This window comes from Erinaceus europaeus, chromosome 19 (genome assembly GCF_950295315.1).
Source record: "Erinaceus europaeus chromosome 19, mEriEur2.1, whole genome shotgun sequence".
NCBI lineage: Eukaryota > Metazoa > Chordata > Mammalia > Eulipotyphla > Erinaceidae > Erinaceus > Erinaceus europaeus.
Genome location: NC_080180.1, coordinates 15,913,789 through 15,937,808, shown reverse-complemented (window position 1 = coordinate 15,937,808; position 24,020 = coordinate 15,913,789). Strand labels below are relative to the sequence as shown.

The following is a 24,020-nucleotide window of genomic DNA, read 5'->3' as shown; positions in this document are numbered from 1 at the left end:
TTCATAAGTCAGAACAAAAATTGTTAAACCTGTATGAGTAATAGTTTGCCTGTACAACAGAAAGGGAAAACTCAATATGAAACGTGGACTGGTATGCTGTATTGCATCAATGCAAAGGATTCTGGGCATGGAGGACAGGAAGGGGCTCATAGAAGAGAGGTGGCTTTAGGGTCTTGGTGCACTGTGGTGGAGGGTGACCTGACTTGGTGCATGACGGTGGAGGAGGGACTCAAGTTGAGGAAGAAAGTGTTTAACAAACATCTTTCATAGGGAAATGAGAAAACAGACCCATGTGTCAACAACTGTGTTATAAACCATTAACCTCAAATGAAATTATTTTTAAAAAAGGACTTACCTCTGCAGGTTATTTCAGGGTCCCATTTTCCATTTATGCAAACTGAGTATTTGCTTTCTGGCTTTCTTCTACATTTGTAACTTATATTAGTATTATGATGAAATGATAGACTTGGACCCATTACAAATAATAATGGTTGCGTACATTGCTCAAGTTCATCTGTTGCTATAAAATAAAAAAAATCCCTTGAATACTAATTGTAAGAACCAAAGAAACTACAACAGCAACAAAATAACTATAAAGCCAAGTGTCAAAAAATTAAAATTTTTGCAGATAAATTCCGACAACCAATTTATTCCTGGTCATATAGTATGAGATGGGTTATTAAATATGAAAACAAACTCTGTGCCCAGTCTCAGACATTTAATTAATTAATTTATTTTTACAATTTACATTTTTTCAAGCTATTTCTATTCATTATTACGTGTGGTTTACAAGATTTTAAGATTACAACAGTCACCAGTAAAGTTCTATATCCCCACTCTCATAACGATAACTACCATAACTCTTGCAAAGTCTTAGGCAATCTCAAGCATTTTAGAGAAAACATTCACATAAAGATATCCTGAACTTTGAGGGTTTGGAACAGCATAAAGTCACTCTTTTTTGTATAACCTGCATAGGAAACAATGATCACATAATGCAATTTGACCTCATTTTGAAATCTGTGCAAATGTTCACATTCTTTTGGTTCTTGATGTTATGCATTTTTACAGTATTTTTAATCCACTAGCTTAAAATCCTAAAATGTTAAATACATATCTGAATAAAGTTGATGGTTTAATTTCTTTTCAAGAAAGTAAATACAATATAGTAAGAAAAATACTAAAATGTAAGGACTGGTTAACAACAAGCATCATTGATGCGCTAAACAAACTTTTTTAAATTATTAATTTTTATTGGGAGTGAAAAAATTTTTTTTACTTTATTAATGGCTTACAGAAGAGTTACTGACACATAGGTATGATCTCTTATCTCACCATGATAGTTGTCTGCAAGATAACTCTCTCGCCTAGTCTATCTAGGCTGAACAAACTTCTGTTGAATATCTCCTTTATGTTGACCAGCCTTTTCGATACTGGAAGTGTGTTAGCCATCAACAGTACAGTATGCATTCTGACTCCTACAAAACTCAAGCCTAAAGAGCTTTCTCTTTAGAATAATTAATGACTAGAAAAGTGATAAATAAATAAGACTGATCATCTATGTCTCTGAATATAGGACCCCAGAAAACTCTAGGAAAAAAACTCGTCTATAGGAAGAGAAAGAACCCCCAGGATTCATCCAGCGAGGCATCAAAAACTTGGTAGTTTGATTCCCTCAGAGAGTCAAGTGCAACAATTAGATTTGTTTCCTGGCCCAAACTAAAACACTTCCTATGAGTATAGTATACCCCTGGCTGAGAGAGTCTACAATTCACTCTCCCAGTGGGACATTAATTCTTTTTCATTGCATTTGAAGCAGAATGAGAAATTATAATTGTTATTGTTGAGAGAAACAAGATGTGTGCAGTATTTTCTCAATTTTATTTGCCTACTTTACAGAGTCTGAAAGGAAAAAATGTCATCTAAAACATAGAAAGTTTTGTTGTATGATGATTAGTTGAACTACTGTTTTCATCATAGAAACATCTAAAAATAAAATTTGGCTCACACTTGCTCATTATGTGAATAATGTGTCATAAATGCAAAACCAAGAGTTGTAAAATTCTCCTGCTGGTTCATATTTCTGTGTGCACACGTATTTATTTATAAATAATAACTTTTTTGATTCATTTTAACTAAAGATGGCATTTGAAAAAATATTTTTACGTTCTAAAACATGGCTGCAAATAAATTTTAATAAAACATTAAGTTGACATGAATATTAATTTGAGAAATACAAACTCACCAATGCAATTAGGAACCTGGGTCCACATTCCACTAATACAGGTGAGGGACCTATTTCCAATCATTGTATATCCTTCTTTGCAACTGAATTTTACGGAATCTCCATGCTGGTAGGGAGGGGAGGAAGGCTTAGCATAGCCGTGATCAAGTTCAGGTATACCTCCACATGTGCGCTCCTCCTCTGAGAAAACGTCATGAAAATATGATTCATTTAAAATATAATTTATGTGTCTATATGAATAAAATCATGAGGTGTCTTAAGTAGCAATGTTTTATTACCAATGCAGACAGGCAAGGCTGTCCATTCTCCATCAGTGCACTGAATCTTATTAGGACCTTTCATCAGGAATCTCTGATTGCAGGCATATTCCACCATGTCACCGTGTGCATATGCTTCTTTCTGATTTCCCTTGATTTCCCCATTGAAGAGTGAAGGGGGTGGAGGACATGATTTTACTTGTCCTATAGTAGAGATACTGGGTCATCAAAGGTTACATTTGCAACCTAGAATCCCAGTTACCTGGGGAGACATTTTCTTTAATTTATTAATTATATAGCATATCATTCTTAGTCAATGACACAAGAGTTTCCCCCAGTTTTCTTATACTTAATTAGCCTCTTAGAAATGTACAAAAGCCTCTTAGAAATGTACAAAAATGAACAAAAGAAAATTGTTCATCAGTTAAGATGAAAATTGTTCATATATTAAGAGGGCATGCAACTCAACTAATAGCTTTGGAGGCATAAATTATGGCAGAATTCCTCTTACATGGAAGCATTTTTAATCTGCATACTTTAACATTGATTAGGTCATATATGTGATTAATTTTCTGTTGAATATTGATTAAAAGACTCGAGTCCATGCTACAGTCAGTATCCAATACTAATGGTGGAATTGTAGGCAATGAGAAAAGAAGCCTCTACAGTATCAGCCATATATATTCCACTACATATTTTTTAATTGTTTTGTTTTTTTATTAATTGGGGAATTAATGTTTTACATTCAACAGTAAGTACAATAGTTTGTACATGCATAACATTCCCCAGTTTCCCATATAACAATACAACCCCCACTAGGTCCTCTGAATCCTTCCTGGACCTGTATTCTCCCCACCCACCCACCCCAGAGTCTTTTACTTTGGTGCGATACGTCAGTTCCATTTCAGTGTTTATCTGGAACCAGGAAAGACCTGGGATTGCCAAAACAATCTTGAGAAAAAAGAACAGAAACGGAGGCATCACACTCCCAGATCTCAAACTATATTATAGGGCCATTGTCATCAGAACTGCTTGGTACTGGAACATGAATAGACATACTGACTAGTGGAATAGAATTGAGAGCCCAGAAGTGAGCCCCCACACCTATGGACATCTAATCTTTGACAAAGGGGCTCAGACTATTAAATGGGGAAAGCAGAGTCTCTTCAACAAATGGTGTTGGAAACAATGGGTTGAAACATGCAGAAGAATGAAACTGAACCACTGTATTTCACCAAATACAAAAGTAAATTCCAAGTGGATCAAGGACTTGGATGTTAGACCAAAAACTATCAGATACTTATAAGAAAATATTGGCAGAACTTTTTTCCGCATAAATTTTAAAGACATTTTCAATGAAACGAATCCAATTACAAGGAAGACTAAGGCAAGTATAAACCTATGGGACTACATCAAATTAAAAAGCTTCTTCACAGCAAAAGAAACCACTACCCAAACCAAGAGACCCCTCACAGAATGGGAGAAGATCTTTACATGCTGTACATCAGACAAGAGTTTAATAACCAACATATATAAAGAGCTTGCCAAACTCAACAATAAGACAACAAATAACTCCGCTACATATTTTAAAAAACTGTTGGAAGATTAGGGAGTCGGGCGGTAGCACAGCTGGTTAAGCACACGTGGCACAAAGCGCAAGGACCAGCATAAGGATCCTGGTTGGAGCCCCTGGCTCCCCACCTGCGGGGGAGTCACTTCACAGGTGGTGAAGCAGGTCTGAAGGTGTCTTTCTCTCCCCCTCTGTGTCTTCCTCTCTTCTCTCCATTTCTCTCTGTTCTATCCAACAACGACGACATCAATAATAATAACTACAACAATAAAAGCAACAAGGGCAACAAAAAGGAAATAAATAAATATTTAAAAGTAAATTGAAGATTAATCTTTTTAGTGTATTTTTTATTATTTACTTTCCCTTTTGTTGCCCTTGTTTTATTGTTGTAGTTATTATTGTTGATGTCGTCGTCGTTGGATAGGACAGAGAGAAATGGAGAGAGGAGGGGAAGGACAGAGAGGGGTAGAGAAAGACAGACACCTGCAGACCTGCTTCACTGCTTGTGAAGTGACACCCCTGCAGGTGGGGAGCCAGGGCTCGAATCGGAATCTTTAAGCTGGTCCTTGCGCTTGGCGCCACGTGTGCTTAACCCGCTGCACTACTGCCTGACCCCTAAGATTAATCTTTTTAATAGAGGCAGAAAGAAGACAGGGAGAGCAAAAGAGCAAGCCAAAAACATCAGAGCACCAAAATTTCTTTCAGTACAGTGGATTCAAGCTTGAACCTTGGCCATGTATGTGGCAAAGCAGCACACTACCTAAGTGAGCAATTGCTCCAGTTCAAAGATAAATTTCTTAAATAAAACAGAGGAACCCAAAATGTATCTTTCATAAGTTTATATCCAGCTTAATGCTTTAGAGCACAGAGACACTAGGAGCCTACAGAGAATTCATGAAAGAAAAAAAAAACCCTTGGTATCAAAATTTCAAATTTTGTTCCAGCAAATGTAAGATAAATATTTACCTTTACAGGTTGGGAAATTTGGGGACCATCCAAAGTGGTAGCACTGAACTGAATCTGGTCCAACTCTAATAAGTCTTTGTCTGCAGAGGAATTTCAGCACTGATCCAACTTTATACTTTTCAATTCGAGGTTGAACCATTAAGTATCTATCTATTTGAGGGATCTTGCATTCTCTTTCTATTAAAAATAAAATAACTTAATGAGAACATATAATCATTCACCACCAGGAAAGATTTGTTGGGTCAGAGGTGCCGAGTTCTCTACGTACAATGAGTGCCAAGTAAATCCAATTCCTTAAAAACATTACATATTAACTTTTATGCAACCTCTGATTTCATGTGAGAAATCTTTTCATTCTGAAAGCAGTAAGTGGATGCTATTTATGAAGTCAGCTTGCTTGTACTAGCTAGGATTTTATTGCTGTTTGGAAAGTTTAATGTTGTAATTTATTCCACTTTTATAACATGAAAGTATTCTCATATTCCAAAGAAATACTAATGTGCAGCCAGGGAGATGGCTCAGTGGGTAGAGCTCAGGAATTACATGTGTGAGGGAGGGGCTAGGGTAGGTCTCTGCTACACATATGTCAGAGTGGTGATCTCATCTCTCTTTTTCATTCAATAAATACAGTATGTTTTAAATTTTTAAAAACTAATGATATAGTAAATCTTACAAATGAAGAACAGTGTTTTCTTTTTTTCCTTTTTCCCTCTCCTCTTATTCCTACAAAAGTCATCCCAGAGGTTAAAATGCCAATGATTACTAAATAAATAAATATAGTTATTCTGAAATTGATAACTTATAATTCCTGTCAAAAGGATACCTGGAAAAAACAAACTACTTACCATAACATTTTGGCGTCCCAGACCAACCACTGTCACCACATACAATGGAACCTGTTTGGCTTCCATCTCTGCTTTCATATCCATTGTGGCATTCATAATCTAACTTGTCATTCAGCTTAAACCACGTGCCACTACTTTTGGCTCTGGAATTTTCAAATGCTGGCAAATCACAAGATTCTGATGTATAACGAAATTGAACATTTGTTGGTAATATTATTTAATGGAGAATAATAAGATTGAGTCAGTCCCAACCCAAGAGTAAAACATGACATAAACTATAGTTTATATTCTGATAAATATCATATAAAATTATCTAAGAATACTAGTAATGAACCACTGTCCTGAAGTAGTAATACAGAGTGAAAAATGTTTTTATACTTAACTTTTCTTATAAATCACTTTAAAGCCATGTTTCTCAGTTCATTTACTCATGCTGGCAATAAAATAGGACACTATAATATATTGTGCCTTTTTTCTTTGGTTTTGTACTTTTAGCAACCCAGAACAACTCTGTGAATTAATATGGGAAACTAAATAGCAGTTGTGACATATGTGTCAAAGAAAATTTGGTTAATTGAATAAAAAGATTAATTTTCAGTGTTGTAAATAAATTGTTAAACAGACTATAAAAGTTTACTTTTAAACATTTTGATTTTGTACTGTTGACATTTTCTTAAATGTAATGTGTTCTTTTACACTTATCACATCTAATATAGAGATCTATTTACAGTTTGTCATAAGAAAGTATAATGTGGAGGCAGGGCAGTGGAGCATCCTATAAAGTACAGAAGCTTCAATGCCCAAGGACCAGGGTTCCAGGCCCGAGTCCCTACCTATAGGAAGGAAGCTTCATGAGCTGTGGGGCAGGTTGCAGGTATCTCCCTTTCTCTCTCCCTCTCTCACTTTCTCTCTTGTCCTACTTAGCTCTGCCTATATGATAATAAAAAGCAAATGAATAGAATAAGAAAAAGCATGAGATTCCCTATTTTAAAAATAGTAAAATTCAAAAAATATATATTCTAGCACTATAATAGAGTGGCCTTAATAAAGGTTCAAATAATTCTCTAAAAATTTTATAATGGGTCATGTATTCCATTAGTTTAAAGCTTTAAAAAATAAATCAAAATTATACTAATAAAATAACAATAATAGAGATGTTGTCCCATAATAAAAATTGTGTAATTGACTACAGTTCTGTATAAAATGAATTTGATCTGGGGGCCACACTTATCATATTTTCCCTTTTGCTAATTCCTGCACCTGTGTAGAAACTACAACTAAAGTAAGAGGCCAGGTGATGTCACACCTAGTTGAGAGCACATATTAACTGTGCACAAGGACAGGGTTCAAGCCTCTGGTCCCTACTTGCAGAGAGGAAGCTTCATGAGCGGTGAAGCAGGTCTACAGGCATGTCTCTTTCTCCCCCCCTAATTTATTTCTGTCCTATTAAATAATAAATATTTTTTTGAAAAGAAACTAAAGTGAAATGAAAACAGTAGAAATGTGTATCTGAAATATTTGCCTCTGTTAATATGTTAAATGCCGCTGGAAAAATATTACTGAGTAACTTCGAGACAAATTTGAGTAACTTGTTCATAGAAAAATCTATATAAGGGGCTGGGCAGTAGCGCAGCAGGTTGAGTGCAGATGGTGCTAAGTGCAAGGACCAGAGTAAGGATCCGGGTTTGAGCCCTTGGCTCCCTACGCGCAGGGGCTCATTTCACAAGCAGTGAAGCAGGTCTGCAGGTGTCTCTCTTTCTCTCCCCCTATCTGTCTTCCCCTCCTCTCTCTATTTCTCTCTGTCCAACAGCAACAACAGTAACAACGAGGGCAACAAAAAAATGCCTCCAGGAGCGGTGGATGCCTAGTGCAGGCACTGAGCCCCAGTGCTTACCCTGAAGGCCAAAATATATATAATTACAAGTGGTAGAACAAGGAAGTCTTTAAGCACAGAAGAATCTGATACTATTTTGTAGCCTTTTTCTGTTTCTACTAGATGTTTATAAGGATTTTCTAAGACAAGAATTATTGAGTGTATACCAGGGGCTTAAATGTGGGCCATGAACATAATGCAGGTGCCCTGCCCCAACTAATTAATCTTAAAAGCCCAAGGTTTACACATTGTTTTCTTAAATATTTTAATTTGGAGACAAGAAATAGTTTTTTTTCTCTCTCTCTCTATCTATATATATGTACTTTTTAAATAGAGTGATTCTGGCTTATGGTTTCATGCCTCAGACAAGAAAATCTTTTAGCATAACCATTATGCAATCTCCCAGCCCAGAGTACACACTTTTTCACATGTGTGGAGCACCATGCACAGCACCAAAGAGACTTTCCAAGAATGATAGGATAGTTCTGTGATGTTTCTCTATCTTTCCCCTTCTTTCTCATTCTATCTGAAATTAAAAGTAAAAAAAAAAAAAAAAAACTCTATTTAGAGCAGTGGAAACATACAGGTATGAAGCCTCAGAATAAAAACAAACAAAACCCAATTTTCAATTTGTCTTGTCAGATGGAACCAAGGTAGTATCCTACCTATCCCCAAAATTGAAAACTTTGTGAAAGTGAACATTTTTACAGTGATCATCACGATAATGCATACCAACCTACTCAATTACTTACTAATGCATATGGGTTGATCTGACCATCCATTGTCCAGACATGTAATCGATCCTGTTGTACTGCCATGTTCCGTTACATATCCTGACTTACACCTATATTGTGTTTGCTGATTTAAGGAATATGTATAGTTGACTTCAGAAAAGAATCCATTCTCAATTTCTATATCTGATTTTGAACACGTTTCTAAAATGAAAAGCATAAAGACAAGATAAACATCAGTTCAATAAATATTGTATGAGAACTGGAATAGCAACATCAAAAATGAACCCTAGTGTTAATCTAAAAGTGTTAATCTAAAAAAGAAAAAAAACCAGAAAAGATAACCTGTAATAATTCCAATTATATAAGTTTTTGTATCAGATAAAATAAGCTGAAATTTCAAACACACTGAAAAAATAAAAGATATTTAACTAAAATTTCTGGAATGAAATTGAGCCCCCAAAATGACAGGTTAAAGAAGTAGATGGCCTTGGATTGAGGGAAGAGGGTGAATTTAACTCCTGCAATTAGAATATGAGTCTGGAAACTGAAATAGTCAGCCTCAGAGACTCCAATCTCTACCTCCTTCCTGATGACAATACCTTCTGTTACCTTGGCTGGCAGTGAGGGAGGAGGGGCTATGGTTTTATGACTTGAAAAGTGTAGGAGGGGAAATCTTTCTTGCAGGTGGAGAAGAGCCCTGTCTGGTCTTCTTGCCATCTCAGATACCCCCCCCCCCCCGACTCAAAAGTGACCCTTACTGAAAGGAAAGAGACCTAAACTGAGTTAAATGGACTCCTGAGTCAGATTGCACAAAAAAGATTTTCCTTTCATGCAGTGGACTAGTGTTCAAAGTTTGTCCTTCTGTTATCTGGCAGCTGGCCCCCTGATTTGGATTCAGGAACATACAAGATTGACTACACTTAGAATTACTTATTTTTTTAATTTCTATTTTATTAAGTATATATAATATTTCCTTTTATTTATTTGTTTGTTTGTTTTTCTGTTTTCTTTGATAGTACAGAGAGAAATTGAGAGAGAAAGATACCTGCAGATACCTGCAGACTTGCTTCCCCAATATCCCACACTGCAGTTAGGGAGCGGGGGCTTGAACCTGTGTCCTACACATGGTGATATATGTGCTTAACCAGGTGCACCACCACCCAACCTCTGAATCATTTCTTATTAAAAAATATTTTATTCATTTTTTTAATTTCCTTATTGGGGGATTAATTGTTTACAGTCAACAGTAAAATACAATAGACCACAGTGTATTAATGGTTTACTCTGTATTTATTTCTTGCATTGTTTCTGAAGTCCCCCATATGGGTGACATTATCTAATACTCATCTTTCTGTTTCTGACTTAACTACATTTGTCATGATCCACTCCAGCTTCATTGATGCTGTAACAAGAGAAAACATGAAAACATTTCATCATTTCTTTTTCTTTCTTTCTTTCTTTCTTTCTTTCTTTCTTTCTTTCTTTCTTTCTTTCTTTCTTTCTTTCTTTCTTTCTTTCGTCTTACCAGAGCACTGTTCAGCTCTGGCTTATCGTGGTGTGGGGGACTGAACCTGGGACTTTGGAGCCTCAGGTATGAATGTCTCCTTGCATAACCATTATGCTATCTACCCCTGCACCTCATCATTTCTTAAAGTTAAATAGTATTCTGTTGTGTATAAATAGCATAGCTTTCTTACTATTCAGCTCGTGTTGGCCACTTGGATTGTTTCCAGACCTTGACTATTACATACATAAATGCTACAAACACTGTAAACTTCTTTACATAAATGATTTGTATTCTTTGGATATATATCTAGGAGGAGAATTGCCGGATTTATGCAATGTCCATTTTTAATATCTTGAGGAATTTCTAGACTGTTTTCCACAGGGACTGGTTCAATTTATTAACAGTGTGAGATGGCCCCTGTTTCATTACACCACTGTTAGCAGTTTTCCTTTTCATTCTTGATGTAGGCCATGCGTGTTACTCATTATCACATTGATTTGCATTCCTCTGATAATCAGTAACTTTGAAAATGCTTTCATATGCTTGTTGACCACTTGAATATCTTCTTTGGGTTGTATGGATATTCTCCTACTTATCAATGGGATTGTTTGGGTTTTTGTTGTTGAATATTGTGATTTTTTTTTTTTTAGTATTTTATTTACTAATGTGAAAGAGAGAAAGAGAACCAGAACAATACTGGCACATGTGCTGCCAGGGGTCAAATTCAGGATCTCATGCTTGAGAGTCCATTGCTTTATCCATGGGGTCACCTCTGGGACCATTGCGTTTTCTGAGCAGTTTATATGTTTTAGGTATTAATTCTTTGATGTGTAATGTGTGACATCTCCTCTTGAGCAGGTATCTTTTTATTTTTTGTGATAGTTATTTTTGTTGTGCAGAAGCTTTTCAGTGTGGTAGAATTTCAGGTTATTTTTTGTTGTTGTTGTTGTTTGTTTTCTTTGGTGATATAATTGAGTCACTCAAAATATTTCTGAAGCAGATATTCTGGAAAGTTCTGCTATTTTTCTTTCTTTTTTAGATTTTTGTATCATTTTATTGGTAGTTAATCGTTTATAGTACAGTTTTTAACACATGGGTACAATTACTCATCTTTTTATAGTAGGTGTAAAAATTTCTATTTGAGAGACAGAAACACAGCTACCTCTAAAAGCAAAAGGATATTTTATTCACAAGACTTTCGCAAAACGAGCAAACAACAAACCACTTCTTAATAGTTCACAAGAAAGAACTTTCCTAAAACTCAACATAGAGAAAGCAGAAAATTCCAATCTCCCAGTCTTTCTTAAAAGAAATTCATCTGGGGGACAGGCAGTGGCAAATCTGGTTAAGTGCACACATTACAGTGCACACATTACAGTGCACAAGGACCTGGGATCAAGCCCCAGTCCCCACCTGCAGGGAGGAAGCATCACAAGTGGTGAAGTAGGGCTGCACTTGTCTCTCTTTCCCTATTTCTTTTTTTTTTAATTAATTAATTTATTTAAGAAAGGAGACATCAACAAAATCATAGGATGGGGAGGTACAGCTCCACACAATTTCCGCCACCCAATCTCCATATCCCATCCCCTCCCCAATAGCTTTCCCATTCTCTATCCCTCTGGGAGCATGGACCCAGGGTCATTGTGGGTTGCAGAAGGTGGGAGGTCTGGCTTCTGTAATTGCTTCCCTGCTGAACATGGGCATTGACTGATTGATCCATACTCCCAGTCTGCCTCGCTCTTACCCTAGAAGGGTGAGTCTCTGGGGAAGCTGAGCTCCAGGATGCATTGGTGGGGTCTTCAGTCCAGGGAAGCCTGGCCGGCATCCTGATGACATCTAGAATCTGGTGGCTGAAAAGAGAGTTAACATACAAAGCCAAACAAATTGTTGAAGAATCATGGACCCAAAGGTTGGAGTAGTGGAAATGAAGTGTTGGGGGGTACTCACTGCAAACTCTAGTGTACTACTGCTTTCAGGTATATATTTGCCCTAGTTTATGGATACCTGTGAACATATGCTCTATCTCCTGGAATCTGGTCTATATCTAGGTTTTGGGACTTTGTTAGGAAGTGAACCACCTGGAATGGAATTAGAGAATACTATGAAAGGAAAGGTCTCACCCGAGTGATGAAGCTGAAGGGTTGTCATTCCACACCTGAAGTCTCTGGACACAGGCTGAAGTGAAGCATGCTGGGGTGGCACTTGTTGCATTGATTAGGTTGCGATCAGCGGATGCAATATTATTTGATAAGAATTGGGAGAAGCATACAGGAAAGTGTGTACACATATGTTCTTGGCAGCAAAATTTGTGATAGCCAAAACCTGGAAGCAAGCCAGGTGTCCAACAACAGATGAGTGGCTGAGCAAGTTGTGGTATATATACACAATGGAATACTACTCAGCTGTAAAAAATGGTGACTTCACTGTTTTCAGCCGATCTTGGATGGACCTTGAAAAAATCATGTTGAGTGAAATAAGTCAGAAAAAGAAGGATGAATATGGGATGATCTCAGTCTCAGGCAGAAGTTGAAAAACAAGATCAGAAAAGAAAACACAAGTAGAACCTGAAATGGAATTGGCATATTGCACCCAAGTAAAAGACTCTGGAGGTGGGTGGGGAGAATACAGGTCCATGAAGGATGATAAATGACATAGTGGGGGTTGTATTGTTAAATGGGAAACTGGGGAATGTGATGCATGTACAAACTATTGTATTTACTGTTGAATGTAAAACATTAATTCCCCAATAAAGAAATAATTTTTAAAAAAATTGGGAGAAGCATACAGGAAAGTGGGCCCTACCCTAGGGCCCCAGGACTGGGGGAAGTAGAGGCTCTATAGTGGAGATGTGAGGTTCCTGCTGTCTTAGGGTTCGAGAAGACAATGGATAGTTACTGCTATCGTCACATTATTTGGTGATTGGGTTAGCTTTGAAAAGTCCTTTTCTTAGACATACAATCAATTTTCCCCCTCTTATATTAATTAAATAGTGATTTATATGACTACAATTTAATAGGTGTGTACATAAACACCATTCCCATCACCAAAATATTGTGTCCCATCCCACCCACTCACCCCCACCCCTACCCCCACCCCCCAGCCCAGGAAGCCTCATGTCCACCCTCCCGCTCACCACAGGGTTTTTACTTTGATGCCCTACTTTCAATTTAGTCAGATCCTGCCTTTAGTTTCCCTTTCTGATCTTTCTCAACTTCTGTTGATGAGTGGGATCATCCCATACTCATCATTATCTTTCTGACTTAGCTCACTTAACATAATTCCTTCTAGCTCTGACCAAGATGGGTCAGAGAAGTGAGTTCATTGTTCTTAGTAGCTGCATAGTATTCCATTGTGTATATATACCACAGCTTTCTCAGCCACTCATCTGTTGTTGGGCATCTGGGTTGCTTTCAGGTTTTAGCTATTATGAATTGTGCTGCTATTAATATAGTAGTACACACATCTTTTTGGTTTGGTGTTATGGAGTCCTTGGGGTATGGAGTCCTTGCCCAGGAGAGGAATTACTGGGTCATATGGAAGGTCCATGCCTAGCCTTGTGAGAGTTTTCCAGACTGCTCTCCACAGAGGCTGGACCAATTTACATTCCCACCAGCAGTGCAAAAGGGTTCCTCTGTACCCACAGCCTCTCCAGCATTTGTTGCTGCTGTCCTTTTTGATGTATGCCGTTCTCACAGGGGTAAGGCGGTATCTCAATGTGGTCTTTTATTTGTATTTCTCTGACAATCAGCGACCTGGAGCAGTTTTTCATGTTTGTTAGCCTTTTAGATCTCCTCTGGAGTGAATGTTCTGTTCATATCCTCTGCCCATTTATGGATGGGATGATTTGTTTTTTTGGTGTTAAGTTTTCTGAGCTCTTTGTATATTTTGGTTATTAGTTTCTTGTCTGATGTATGGCATGTAAAGATCTTCTCCCATGCTGTGAGGGGTCTCTTTGTTTGTGTGATAGTTTCCTTGGCTGTGCAGAAGCTTTTCAATTTGATATAGTCCCATTGGTTTGTTTCTCATTTAGTCATCCTTGCAGTTGGGTTTGTTTCATCAAAGATGTCCTTGAGGTGTAGGTGGGAAAGTGTTTTACCAATGTTTGCCTCTAAGTACTTGATTGTTTCTGGTCTAACATCCAGGTCTTTAATCCATTTGGAGTTGATTTTTATTTCTGGTTAGATAAAAATGGTTCAGTTTCATTCTTCTGCATGTTACAACCCAGTTTTCCCAGCACCATTTATTGAAGAGAGCTTCCTTCTTCCATATAATACTTTGGGCCCCCTTATCAAAGATCAGATGTCCATAGGTGTTGGGGTTTAGTTCTGGGCTTTCAATTCTGTTCCACTGGTCTGTGTGCCTATTTTTGTTCCAGTACCATGCTGTTTTGATTACGATGGCTTTACAATAAAGTTTGAGGTCTGGGAGTGTAATGCCTCCATTTCTGTTTCTTTTCCTCAAGATGGTTTAGGTAATTCTAGGTGTTTTATGGTTCCACATAAATGATTGCAGTTTTTCTTCTATTCTCTTAAAGAAGTTTGGTGGAACTTTGTTGGGTATCGCCGTTAAATTTGTATATGGCTCTGGGGAGAATATTCATTTTGATGATATTTATTCTTCCGATCCATGAGCATGGGATGTCTTTCCATTTCTTGGTATCAGTTTCTATTTCCTTGAATAGTGACTCATAGTTTTCAGTATACAAGTCTTTCACTTCTTTGGTCAGCTTTACTCCTAGGTATTTTATTGATTTTTCTGCAACAGTGAATGGGAGTGATTTCTGGATGTCTTCTTCTTCAGATTTAGTGTTTGCATAAAGAAATGCCACTGATTTTTGTACATTGATTTTGTAGCCTGACACCTTGCTGTATTGCCTAATAACTTCCAGTAGTTTTCTGCTGGATTCTTTAGGTTTTTCTATGTATACTATCATATCATCTGCAAATAGTGAGGGCTTGACTTCTTCCCTTCCAATCTGTATTCCTTTGATTCCTTTCTCTTGCCTGATTGCTATGGCAAGAACTTCCATCACTATGTTGAAGAGTAATGGTGACAGTGGACAACCCTGTCTAGTCCCCGATCTGAGGGGGAATGCTTTCAGCTTCTGTCCACTGAGTATGATGTTGGATGTAGGTTTGCTATATATGGATTTCACTATCTTGAGGGATTTACCATCTATTCCCATTTTTTGTAGGGTTTTGAGCATGAATGGGTGTTGGATTTTGTCAAAGGCTTTCTCTGCATCTATTGAGATAATAATGTGGTTTTTGGCTTTGCTCTTATTGATGTGGTGAATGACATTGATTGACTTACATATGTTGAACCACCCTTGCATTCCTGGGATAAATCCCACTTGGTTGTGATGAACAATCTTTTTGATATGCTGCTGTATCTGGTTGGCCAAGATCTTGTTTAATATTTTGGCATCTATGTTCATCAGAGATATTGGTCTGTAGTATTTCTTTTTTGTTGTGTCCCTATCTGCTTTTGGTATCAGGGTGATCTTGGCTTCATAGAAGGTGGGAGTGTTCCTGTTTCTTCAATCTTATGGAAAAGCTTTAGAAGTATGGGTACTAACTGTTTCCTGAAGGTTTTATAGAATTCGTTTGTGAAGCCATCTGGTCCAGGACTTTTGTTGTTGGGGAGATTCTTAATAACGGTTTCGATTTCTTTGTCTGTGATTGGTGCATTTAGGTTTTGTAGTTCTTCTTGATTCAGTTTTGGAAGGGCATATGCTTCTAGGGATTCTTTCATTTCTTCCAGATTTTCTAGCTTGGTGGCATATGGTTCTTCATAGAAGTTTCACATGATTTTCTGGATTTCTGTGGTGTCAGTTGTGATATCTCCTCTATTGTTTACAATTCTATGAATTTGAGTCTTCTCCCTTTTTTGTTTAGTGTGTCTGGCTAGGGGTTTGTCAATTTTGTTTAATCTTTCAAAGAACCAACATTTGGCTTCATTGATCGTCTGTATGGTTCTCTTCATTTCGATGTTGTTTATTTCTGCTCTAATTTTAGTGATTTCTGTCCTTCTGGTTGCTTTAGGGTTCCTTTGTTCCTCTTCCTCTAAGTCCTTGAGGTGTGCAGTAAGGTCAGTTATTTGAGCTTTTTTTTTATTGTTTAATATGTGATTGTATGACTATGAGTTTCCCTCTCAGTACTGCTTTAGCTGTGTCCCAAATATTTTGATAGGTTGTGTCTTCATTTTCATTTGTTTCCAGGAACATTTGAATTTCCTGCTTGAGCGACTCTCTGACCCAGTGGTTCTGCATTATTGTTGCCCCTTGATAATCTTTAAAAGAAACACTGTATGAAGACTAGGCGGTAGCGCACCAGGTTAAGCACACATAGTAAGAAGTGCAAGGACCAGCAAAGGTTTTGAGCCCCCGGCTCCCCACCGGCAGGGGAGTCTTTTCACAAGCAGTTAAGTGTCTGTTTTTCTCTCCCCCTTTGTCTTCCTCTTCTCTTTTAATTTCTCTCTGTCCTATCCAACAAAAACAGCAACAGCAGTAACAACAACACAATAGCAATGGGAAAAAAATGGTTGCCAGGAGCAGTGGATTTGTAGTGTAGGCATTGAGCCCTAGCAATAACCCTGAAGGCAAAAAAAAAAAAAAAAAAAAAAGAAGAAGAAGAGGAGGAGGAAAGGAAGAAAAAGAAACACTATATACAATTAGCCAAGAGATATACTAGCAAAAAATACATATCAACTAAACAACAGTTATTGTCCCTATGATAGTGTTTATTAGAATCATCAAACAAAATGGAGTAAAACTCAAGGTTAACTTGGACCCTACTAAAATCCTAGGTATACTTCTTCTCTAACTTAAGGCCAGACCTCATAAATCTAATACCTGTTTGGATACAACAAATGACACTCCATGCTTTAACGATGCTTTATCTAAGCTTGTCAGATAAAATAAGGACTACAAAAACTGGATAAGGGCAAGAGACTGGCTCACTCAATGATGGCCTTTTTGGTCAATACGAAGCCATCCCTTCATCTGGGGGCCCTAGTAAGGGGGTCCTTGAATTCCGACATAGATATGATGGGAAACCTCTAATATATCTGTCTCTCCACCATCACTGGTCACTTCCATCAGGAATGTCATCATAAGGCTTCTTGTGGGATGCTCCAGGACCTTGCCCTCATTGCAGAGCAGCAATAGCAGGGAGGCTGGGTCATCCTACTCTGCCATTCCAGAAGGTCTGGTCCTGAAATGGTCCCAGCTGTGATCATAGACTGTAAGATCAGACTGCTAGAGACTCAGAGGTCACACTCCTATGCTAAATGTGCTTATATATGGGTCTGGGTCAGATTGATGGGTAAACAGGAAATTGTATTTATATACTTTCTTTGATTTTGCAAACTACATTCTGCTCTGTTGAAGTTTTCTAGCCCTATTCTCAACTCTGACTCCCTCTTCCCTGACAATATTTTTAGCCCACCTCCATGCTAAGTATCAAGCTCAAGCAAAAATTAGTCATGGGTCCCTTAAAATATACCCAAAATAGACTTTCTAGCTTCTTCCCACATGAAAATCCCTAATTTCATCTTCTTTGTTTCTGCTTTTTGGCTCCCATATATTAGACAATATTTATTAGACTATTTATCTTGCTTTATATCTTTCCACCTTTCAGCCACCAAGTTGCAGATGCTACTATAATTCCATACTGACTTCCCTGGGCTGATGACCTCACCAATGTATCACCAATCTCTCCAGCACCCTACCCCACTAGAGAAAGATATAAAGTCTGGGGGTATGGATCAACCTGCTGTTTATTTTATGTGTATAGTATGATTCCCACCCTAACATCCAAGTCTTATCCATTATAGTTAACTTTTGTGCATGGTGAGGTATAATACTGTCCTTTCTGTCTCCTGCAAGTAGATACTCAGTTACTATCTATCGGTTGAAAGAATTTCTGGGTCCTTCATGCACCCAGAATGTGCCTGTCTTTCCCCAGACATATTATCACTTGGCTGCTCTTGCCAACTTGTCTATAATAAATTCATACAATTTACTAATATGCAGTGTGTTTTACTGATTTCATTCTGAAGGAAGATGATACTCTGTCAAGATGAAATTACTGTTTACTCTTTTGAAACAAATTTACCAAGGTAATTCAACAAACAAGTAAAAGTCTTTTTTTTTTTTTTTTTTTTGCCTCCAGGGTTATTACTGGGGCTTGGTACCTGCACCAGGAATCCACTGCTCCTGAAGGCTATTTTTTTTCCCTTTTGATGCCCTGTTTTTTTTTTTAACATATATATTTTTTTAATATTTGTTTATTTTCCCTTTTGTAGTCCTTGTTGTTTTATTGTTGTAGTTATTATTGTTATTGATGTCGTCATTGTTGGATAGGACAGAGAAATCGAGAGAGATGGGGAAGACAGAGTGGGAGAGAAAGACAGACACCTGTAGACCTGCTTCACCACCTGTGAAGGGGACCCCCTGCAGGTGGGGAGCCAGGGCCTCCAACCTGGATCATTAAGCAGGTCCTTAGGTTTTGAGCCATATGCACTTAACCCTCTGTGCTACTGTCTGACCCCCTAAAAGTCTTTATAATAATTCATTCTGGATGAGCTAGGTACTTATTTTAATAAACAAATATCTTAAATACAGCATACTGAATAAAATAAAACTCATATGAATCATATAAATAAGCATAAGAAGATATATTAGAAAAATTCTCTGAGGGAGCCGGGCAGCGGTGCAGCAGGTTAAGCGCACATGGCGTAAAGTGCACGGACCTGCGTCAGGATCCTTGTTGGAGCCCCAGGCTCCCCACCTGCAGGGGAGTCCCTTCACAGGCGGTAAAGCAGGTCTGCAGGTGTCTTTCTCTCCCCCTCTCTGTCATCCCCTCCTCTCTCGATTTCTCTCTGTCATATCCAACAACGACAACAATAACAACAGTAATAACTACAACAATGACAATAAACAAGGGCAAAAAAGGGGGGGAAATTAAAAAAAAAAAAGAAAAAGAAGAAGAAAATTTCCCTGAGGAGCTGGGCAGTGGCACACCCAGCTAAAGGCACATACACATAGTACTAAGCACAAGGACTTGAGCAAGGATCTGTGTTCAAGCCCCCAAATCCCCACCTGCAGTGGGGACACTTCACAAGCAACAACACAGCAGAACAGGTCTGTAGGTGTCTTTCTTTCTCCCTTTCTATCTCTACTCCTCTCTTGATTTCTTTGTGTCCTGTTCAATAAAATGGAAGATACGGCCACCAGGAGCAGTAGATTTGTAGTGCAGACCCCAAGCACCAGTGATAGCCCTAGAGGCATAAACAAACAAACAAACAAATAAATAAATAATAAATATAGAATTTCTCAAATCTCTACACACCTAAAAGAGAACTAATTTTTTGAAAGAGGCAGGTCCAAAACATTAAACAGAGAAAACAAATATTTGGGTTAGAACACGTAGGTGAATGAAACAAGACTACCTGAAACTTGTAATGAAGTTTCTTCAGAAATAGATGATTTCCCCCTTTTTGTCAAATTATCTATTCCTTATACACAGTGCTAAATTTGTTGAATTCTTAAATTTATAAAGATGCTAATGAGGGGGCAAGCAATGGCACAGTTGGTTAAGTGCACACATTACAATCCTCAAAGACCCAGGTTCAAGCCTCTGGTCCCCACCTGCAGGGGAAGATTTCACAACTGGTGGGGTAGGGCTGCATGTGTCTCTCTGTCTCTCCCCCTATTTATCTCCCCTTTCAACCTCAATTTCTCTTTCTCTATCCAATAATAAATAAAAATGGTAAAAATATTTTTAGAAGATACTAATGACTTATTAGTTTCACCAAGGCATATCTGAAATATACTGAACTTCACAATTAACATATTTGATTAATGAGCTTTGATATTGAGTATATAAATCTGTCACCATAAGCAGGTTATGAAGACACTTTTTTTTTCAGATCTATGCTTTCATTAACAATGGTAGTACATTTTGAAAGGAGAATCTGTCTTTTCCTGGAACATATTTCTGCAAGTTACACAAGGTTGTTTCCAGATCTCCATAACCAGTATAAAGAGATTGTTCATGGCATAGAACCCAGCAGAAGGGAAAATATAACTCTTTTTAGTTTCTCTGCAGATGAGAATGTGATCATTTTTCTATTATTTTACAAAACAGACTGTTCCTAGTAATCAATTTATTAAAATATATAGACACGTGAAAGCAGATATTGACGGGAAGTTACATTTAAGAGTGAAATTGAGAGTTCAGTTCTCTTTTCAACTTACTCTGTTCATGAGCACAGGAAATCCACAACAAAGTAAGAATGGCACTGAAAACTAACATCATGTTAGATATTCCCAATGGTATATAGATGCAAATATTCCAGTTTCATTCTTCGGAGTTTGAAACTGCTTCACTAAGGATGACCCTAGTATAACTGTGAATTTGAAAGTGTTACCATGAGGATAATTCATAGAGATCACAAAGTAAATATCAAAGTTCAGAGTTTTGTAATATCACTCAGTAATTTCTATCAGTGGTTTCACAATAATTTATTTGAATTGAGTCTCTGATACATTGTTGTACAACTTTCAAGTACTAACTTCAAACTATTGTAAAACATAATTATTATAAATTGCTTATTTGGCCGGGGTAGATAGCATAATGGTTATGCAAAGAGACTCTTGTACCTCAGGTTCAATCCTAGCACCACCATAAACCAGAGCTTAGTAGTGCTCTGATACCAACAACAACAACAACAGAAACTTATTATTTTATTGCTTTACGAAGTTACAGATATGAGAGTACAGACGAGTACCTCTCTAGGACTTGACAAACCCACTAGTGAAATTCCAGTTTCACCACACTATTAAAATGACCCTCTCTGTTCATCCTTTTACTATTTACTCTTTTCCCTGGACACCACCATACTATGTTGTGTGTTTTTAGTTGATTTGCTTTGGCAACTTTTATTCTACAAATGAGTGATACTGACTGGTAATTGTATTTCATTTCCTGACTTAGTCTATTTAGCAGTATCACTTCAAGGTTCACCCATTCACCCATGTTCCTAGAAAGGCACAATTTCAGCTTTTTAAATAGCTTAGTATATATATATATATATGTGTGTGTGTGTGTGTGTGTGTGTGTGTGTGTGTGATTTAATATTGATTTACAAAATTGCAAAATATAACAGGGGTACAACTCCACACCATTCAAACCACCAGAGCTAAGAATCCCCAATCCCTCCATTGTAAGCTACAGTAGGTCCCCCAAGATTGCAGGTGTGGGTTAACTATTATTTCTACAACTATCTGTATATATGTATATATATTTGCCCTTTTTTAAAGGTCCCATCTCTTTCTTTCCAAGTTACACATAACCCTATTACATCTAAATGCCCCCCCAGTGGATAAGATAGGAAGGAGTCTTAAGCATGATGCCCCAAGTTTGATCTTTGATAGTGCATGTATCAAAGAGAAACCTTGTTTTCTTTCTCTCTGCTCCGATCTTTGTCATTAATGTTTTTTTTTACAAAATTAAAAAATAAACCAAGAAGATAAAACAAGCATATAAATTTCAGGCATCACCCCAAGAGACATTTGTGAGTATCGCTACTCATCAGTGAAGCTCAAAATAGAAACACCTTGAACATTATCCTATATTCAGATAATGGCTAATGTTTCTGATGTTGCCAGTTCTGAGTTTTTGGTAGTATCAGACCATCAGAACTCATTTGAGAATAAAGGCAGGTTAAAATGATAATGATCAATTTGAAAACTTTTTTGGCAATTGCATAGGTAAATTTTTTAGAGGAATATGTCTGTAGAGAGTTAAGAGACTAGAACTTTCTTAATAGTTTTGATACATAATAGCTGAATGTTGAAATCAGAAGAATGGGAGAGTATTTTTCTTAGCTTTATCCACAAAATGGATACAACTGAAAAAAATGTAACTTGATGCAATATACAGCTTGAATGGGAATCACTGATAGGTTCTTGAGTGCAAAATACTAGATTCAAGATGTTAATAGAGAACAATTTCATTCCTATGAAGTTTGAGACTAGTGAAAAGTAATCAGAGTTGTGGCTGGGTGGTGGCACACTTGATTGAGTTCACATGTTACAGTACACAAGGCCCAGGTTCGAGTACCCAGTCCCCACCTGCAGGGTGAAAGCTTTGTGAGTGGTTAAAGAGTGTAGCAGGTGTCTCTCTGTTTCATTCCTATTTATCCCCCCTTTCCCTCTCAGTTTCTAGCTGTCTCTATCCAATATGTAAATAAAGATGATAAAAAATTAAAAAAATAATCAAAGTGTAGAAGTACAAAACATTGGTTACTTTTGTTGATCTATGATATGTAGCTAGGATATAGTTTGGCAGGAGTAACTAGAGGGTACTGGAAATTTTATTTTGATGTGAATGGTGGATATACAGGTGTATAAACATGTACAGATAGCTAAGATTAATACAATTTTGTCACTAATACGTATACTACCATCAGGAATAATTCAACTATAAACTAAAATGTAAAATCATACTTTGAATCACCTTTAATATCAGGATACAGGAAATTCAGATGTGTTCACTGAATTTTCTCTTGCAGAATTCTAACTCAGGCATTGCTACTTGTCTTGGACTTTAGTAACACACCACACACACACACACACACACACAAACACACACACACCTGTTTTTTCAATTTTTCTCTTATGTCTATGAACCCAGAATCTTTATCAGGTATGATACAACTGAGTAAACACCCTAGTCTCACTCAGTCATTCATTACTTTTGTTTAGAGAGAGGAGAAAAGTGATTGAGAGTGGAGTGGAAGAGACAGAGTGGAGAGAAACCACAGCATCATTCCACTATCCATGAAGCTCCCCTGATGCCTTCATGAGGCTCTAATGTGATGCTGGGCTTAGAAACCAGGACCTGCTCACAGGAAGCTGTGTGCTTCTCCAGGTAAGCTTTCACCTAGTGCCAGTATTTGCCTCTTTTAAGATTCAGTTCCTTTATATATGAACATTGCTATCAACAGACAATTAATATGGAAACTATAATAAGGAGAAAATTAGTCCATCATCAGTGTCATCAAGTTAATGCATAGAAGGGCATTTATCTATATAATTACTATGATTACATTCATTTCAAAATTCTAAGTAATTCAGTAATGTATAGGTTAAAGCTCACTGTTGATATGAGCTTATTTGAGATAACCCTTGTTACAATAACAATGATGATCTCAGTACAAATAATTAAGATTGGAAGTCGGGCGGTAGTGTAGCGGGTTAAGTGTACATGGTGCGAAGCACAAAGGACTGGCTTAAGGATCCCAGTTTTAGCCCCCAGCTTCCCACCTGCAGGGGAGTCGCTTCACAGGTGGTGAACCAGGACTGCAGGTGTCTGTCTTTCTCTACCCCTCTCTGTCTTCCCTTCCTCTCTCCATTTCTTTCTGTCCTACCCAGTGATGACGACAACAATAATAGAACAACAAGGGCAACAAAATAGAATAAATAAATATTAAAAAATAATAATAAAGATTAACCACTTCCATATGTAGATGAAACAGAGAATTCAAGCCAGCAATCTGTGAAAGAATGAAGTCAAATTAAAATTCATGTTGCTCATGTTCAGATTAGAAGCAACCACATTCAGGTGAGCAATGGATAGTAGAGCTCAGAAAGCAGGCTCTTGAGTTATAATATGGATCTGAGTCTAGGACTTGCACAGCACCTGTCTCTTAAAAATAGAATTCTGGCTGGGTGGTGGTGCAGCTGGTTGAGCGCATGTATTGCAATGCGCAAGGACCTGGGTTCGAACCCCTGGCCCCCACCTGCAGGTGGAAAGCTTCATGAGTGGTGAAGCAGGGCTGCAGGTGTCTCTCTGTCTCTCTCCCTCTCTGTCATCCCCTTCCTTATTGATTTCTGGCTGTCTTTATCCAATAAATAGAGATAATAAAAATTAAAAAATTAAAAAATAGAATTCCATCAAGTCCCAGTAGAGTAATTCGTTGGAATCTTCATATTTACTCTTTGTATTTGCACTGA

General features: G+C 37.5%; 1 protein-coding gene across 1 annotated transcript in view; it reads right to left on the bottom strand.

Moving 5' to 3' along the window:
• Positions 1-24,020, bottom strand: part of CFHR5 (complement factor H related 5) — a 52,937-nt gene that overhangs the window by 9,285 nt on the left and 19,632 nt on the right. Inside the window, exons 4-7 of the mRNA XM_060178498.1 lie at positions 5,039-5,211; positions 2,524-2,706; positions 2,246-2,425; positions 356-520 (exon numbers count right to left, since the gene is read on the bottom strand). Coding sequence (XP_060034481.1) covers positions 356-520; positions 2,246-2,425; positions 2,524-2,706; positions 5,039-5,211 — 701 coding nt within the window. The remainder of the gene's footprint in view (positions 1-355; positions 521-2,245; positions 2,426-2,523; positions 2,707-5,038; positions 5,212-24,020) is intronic.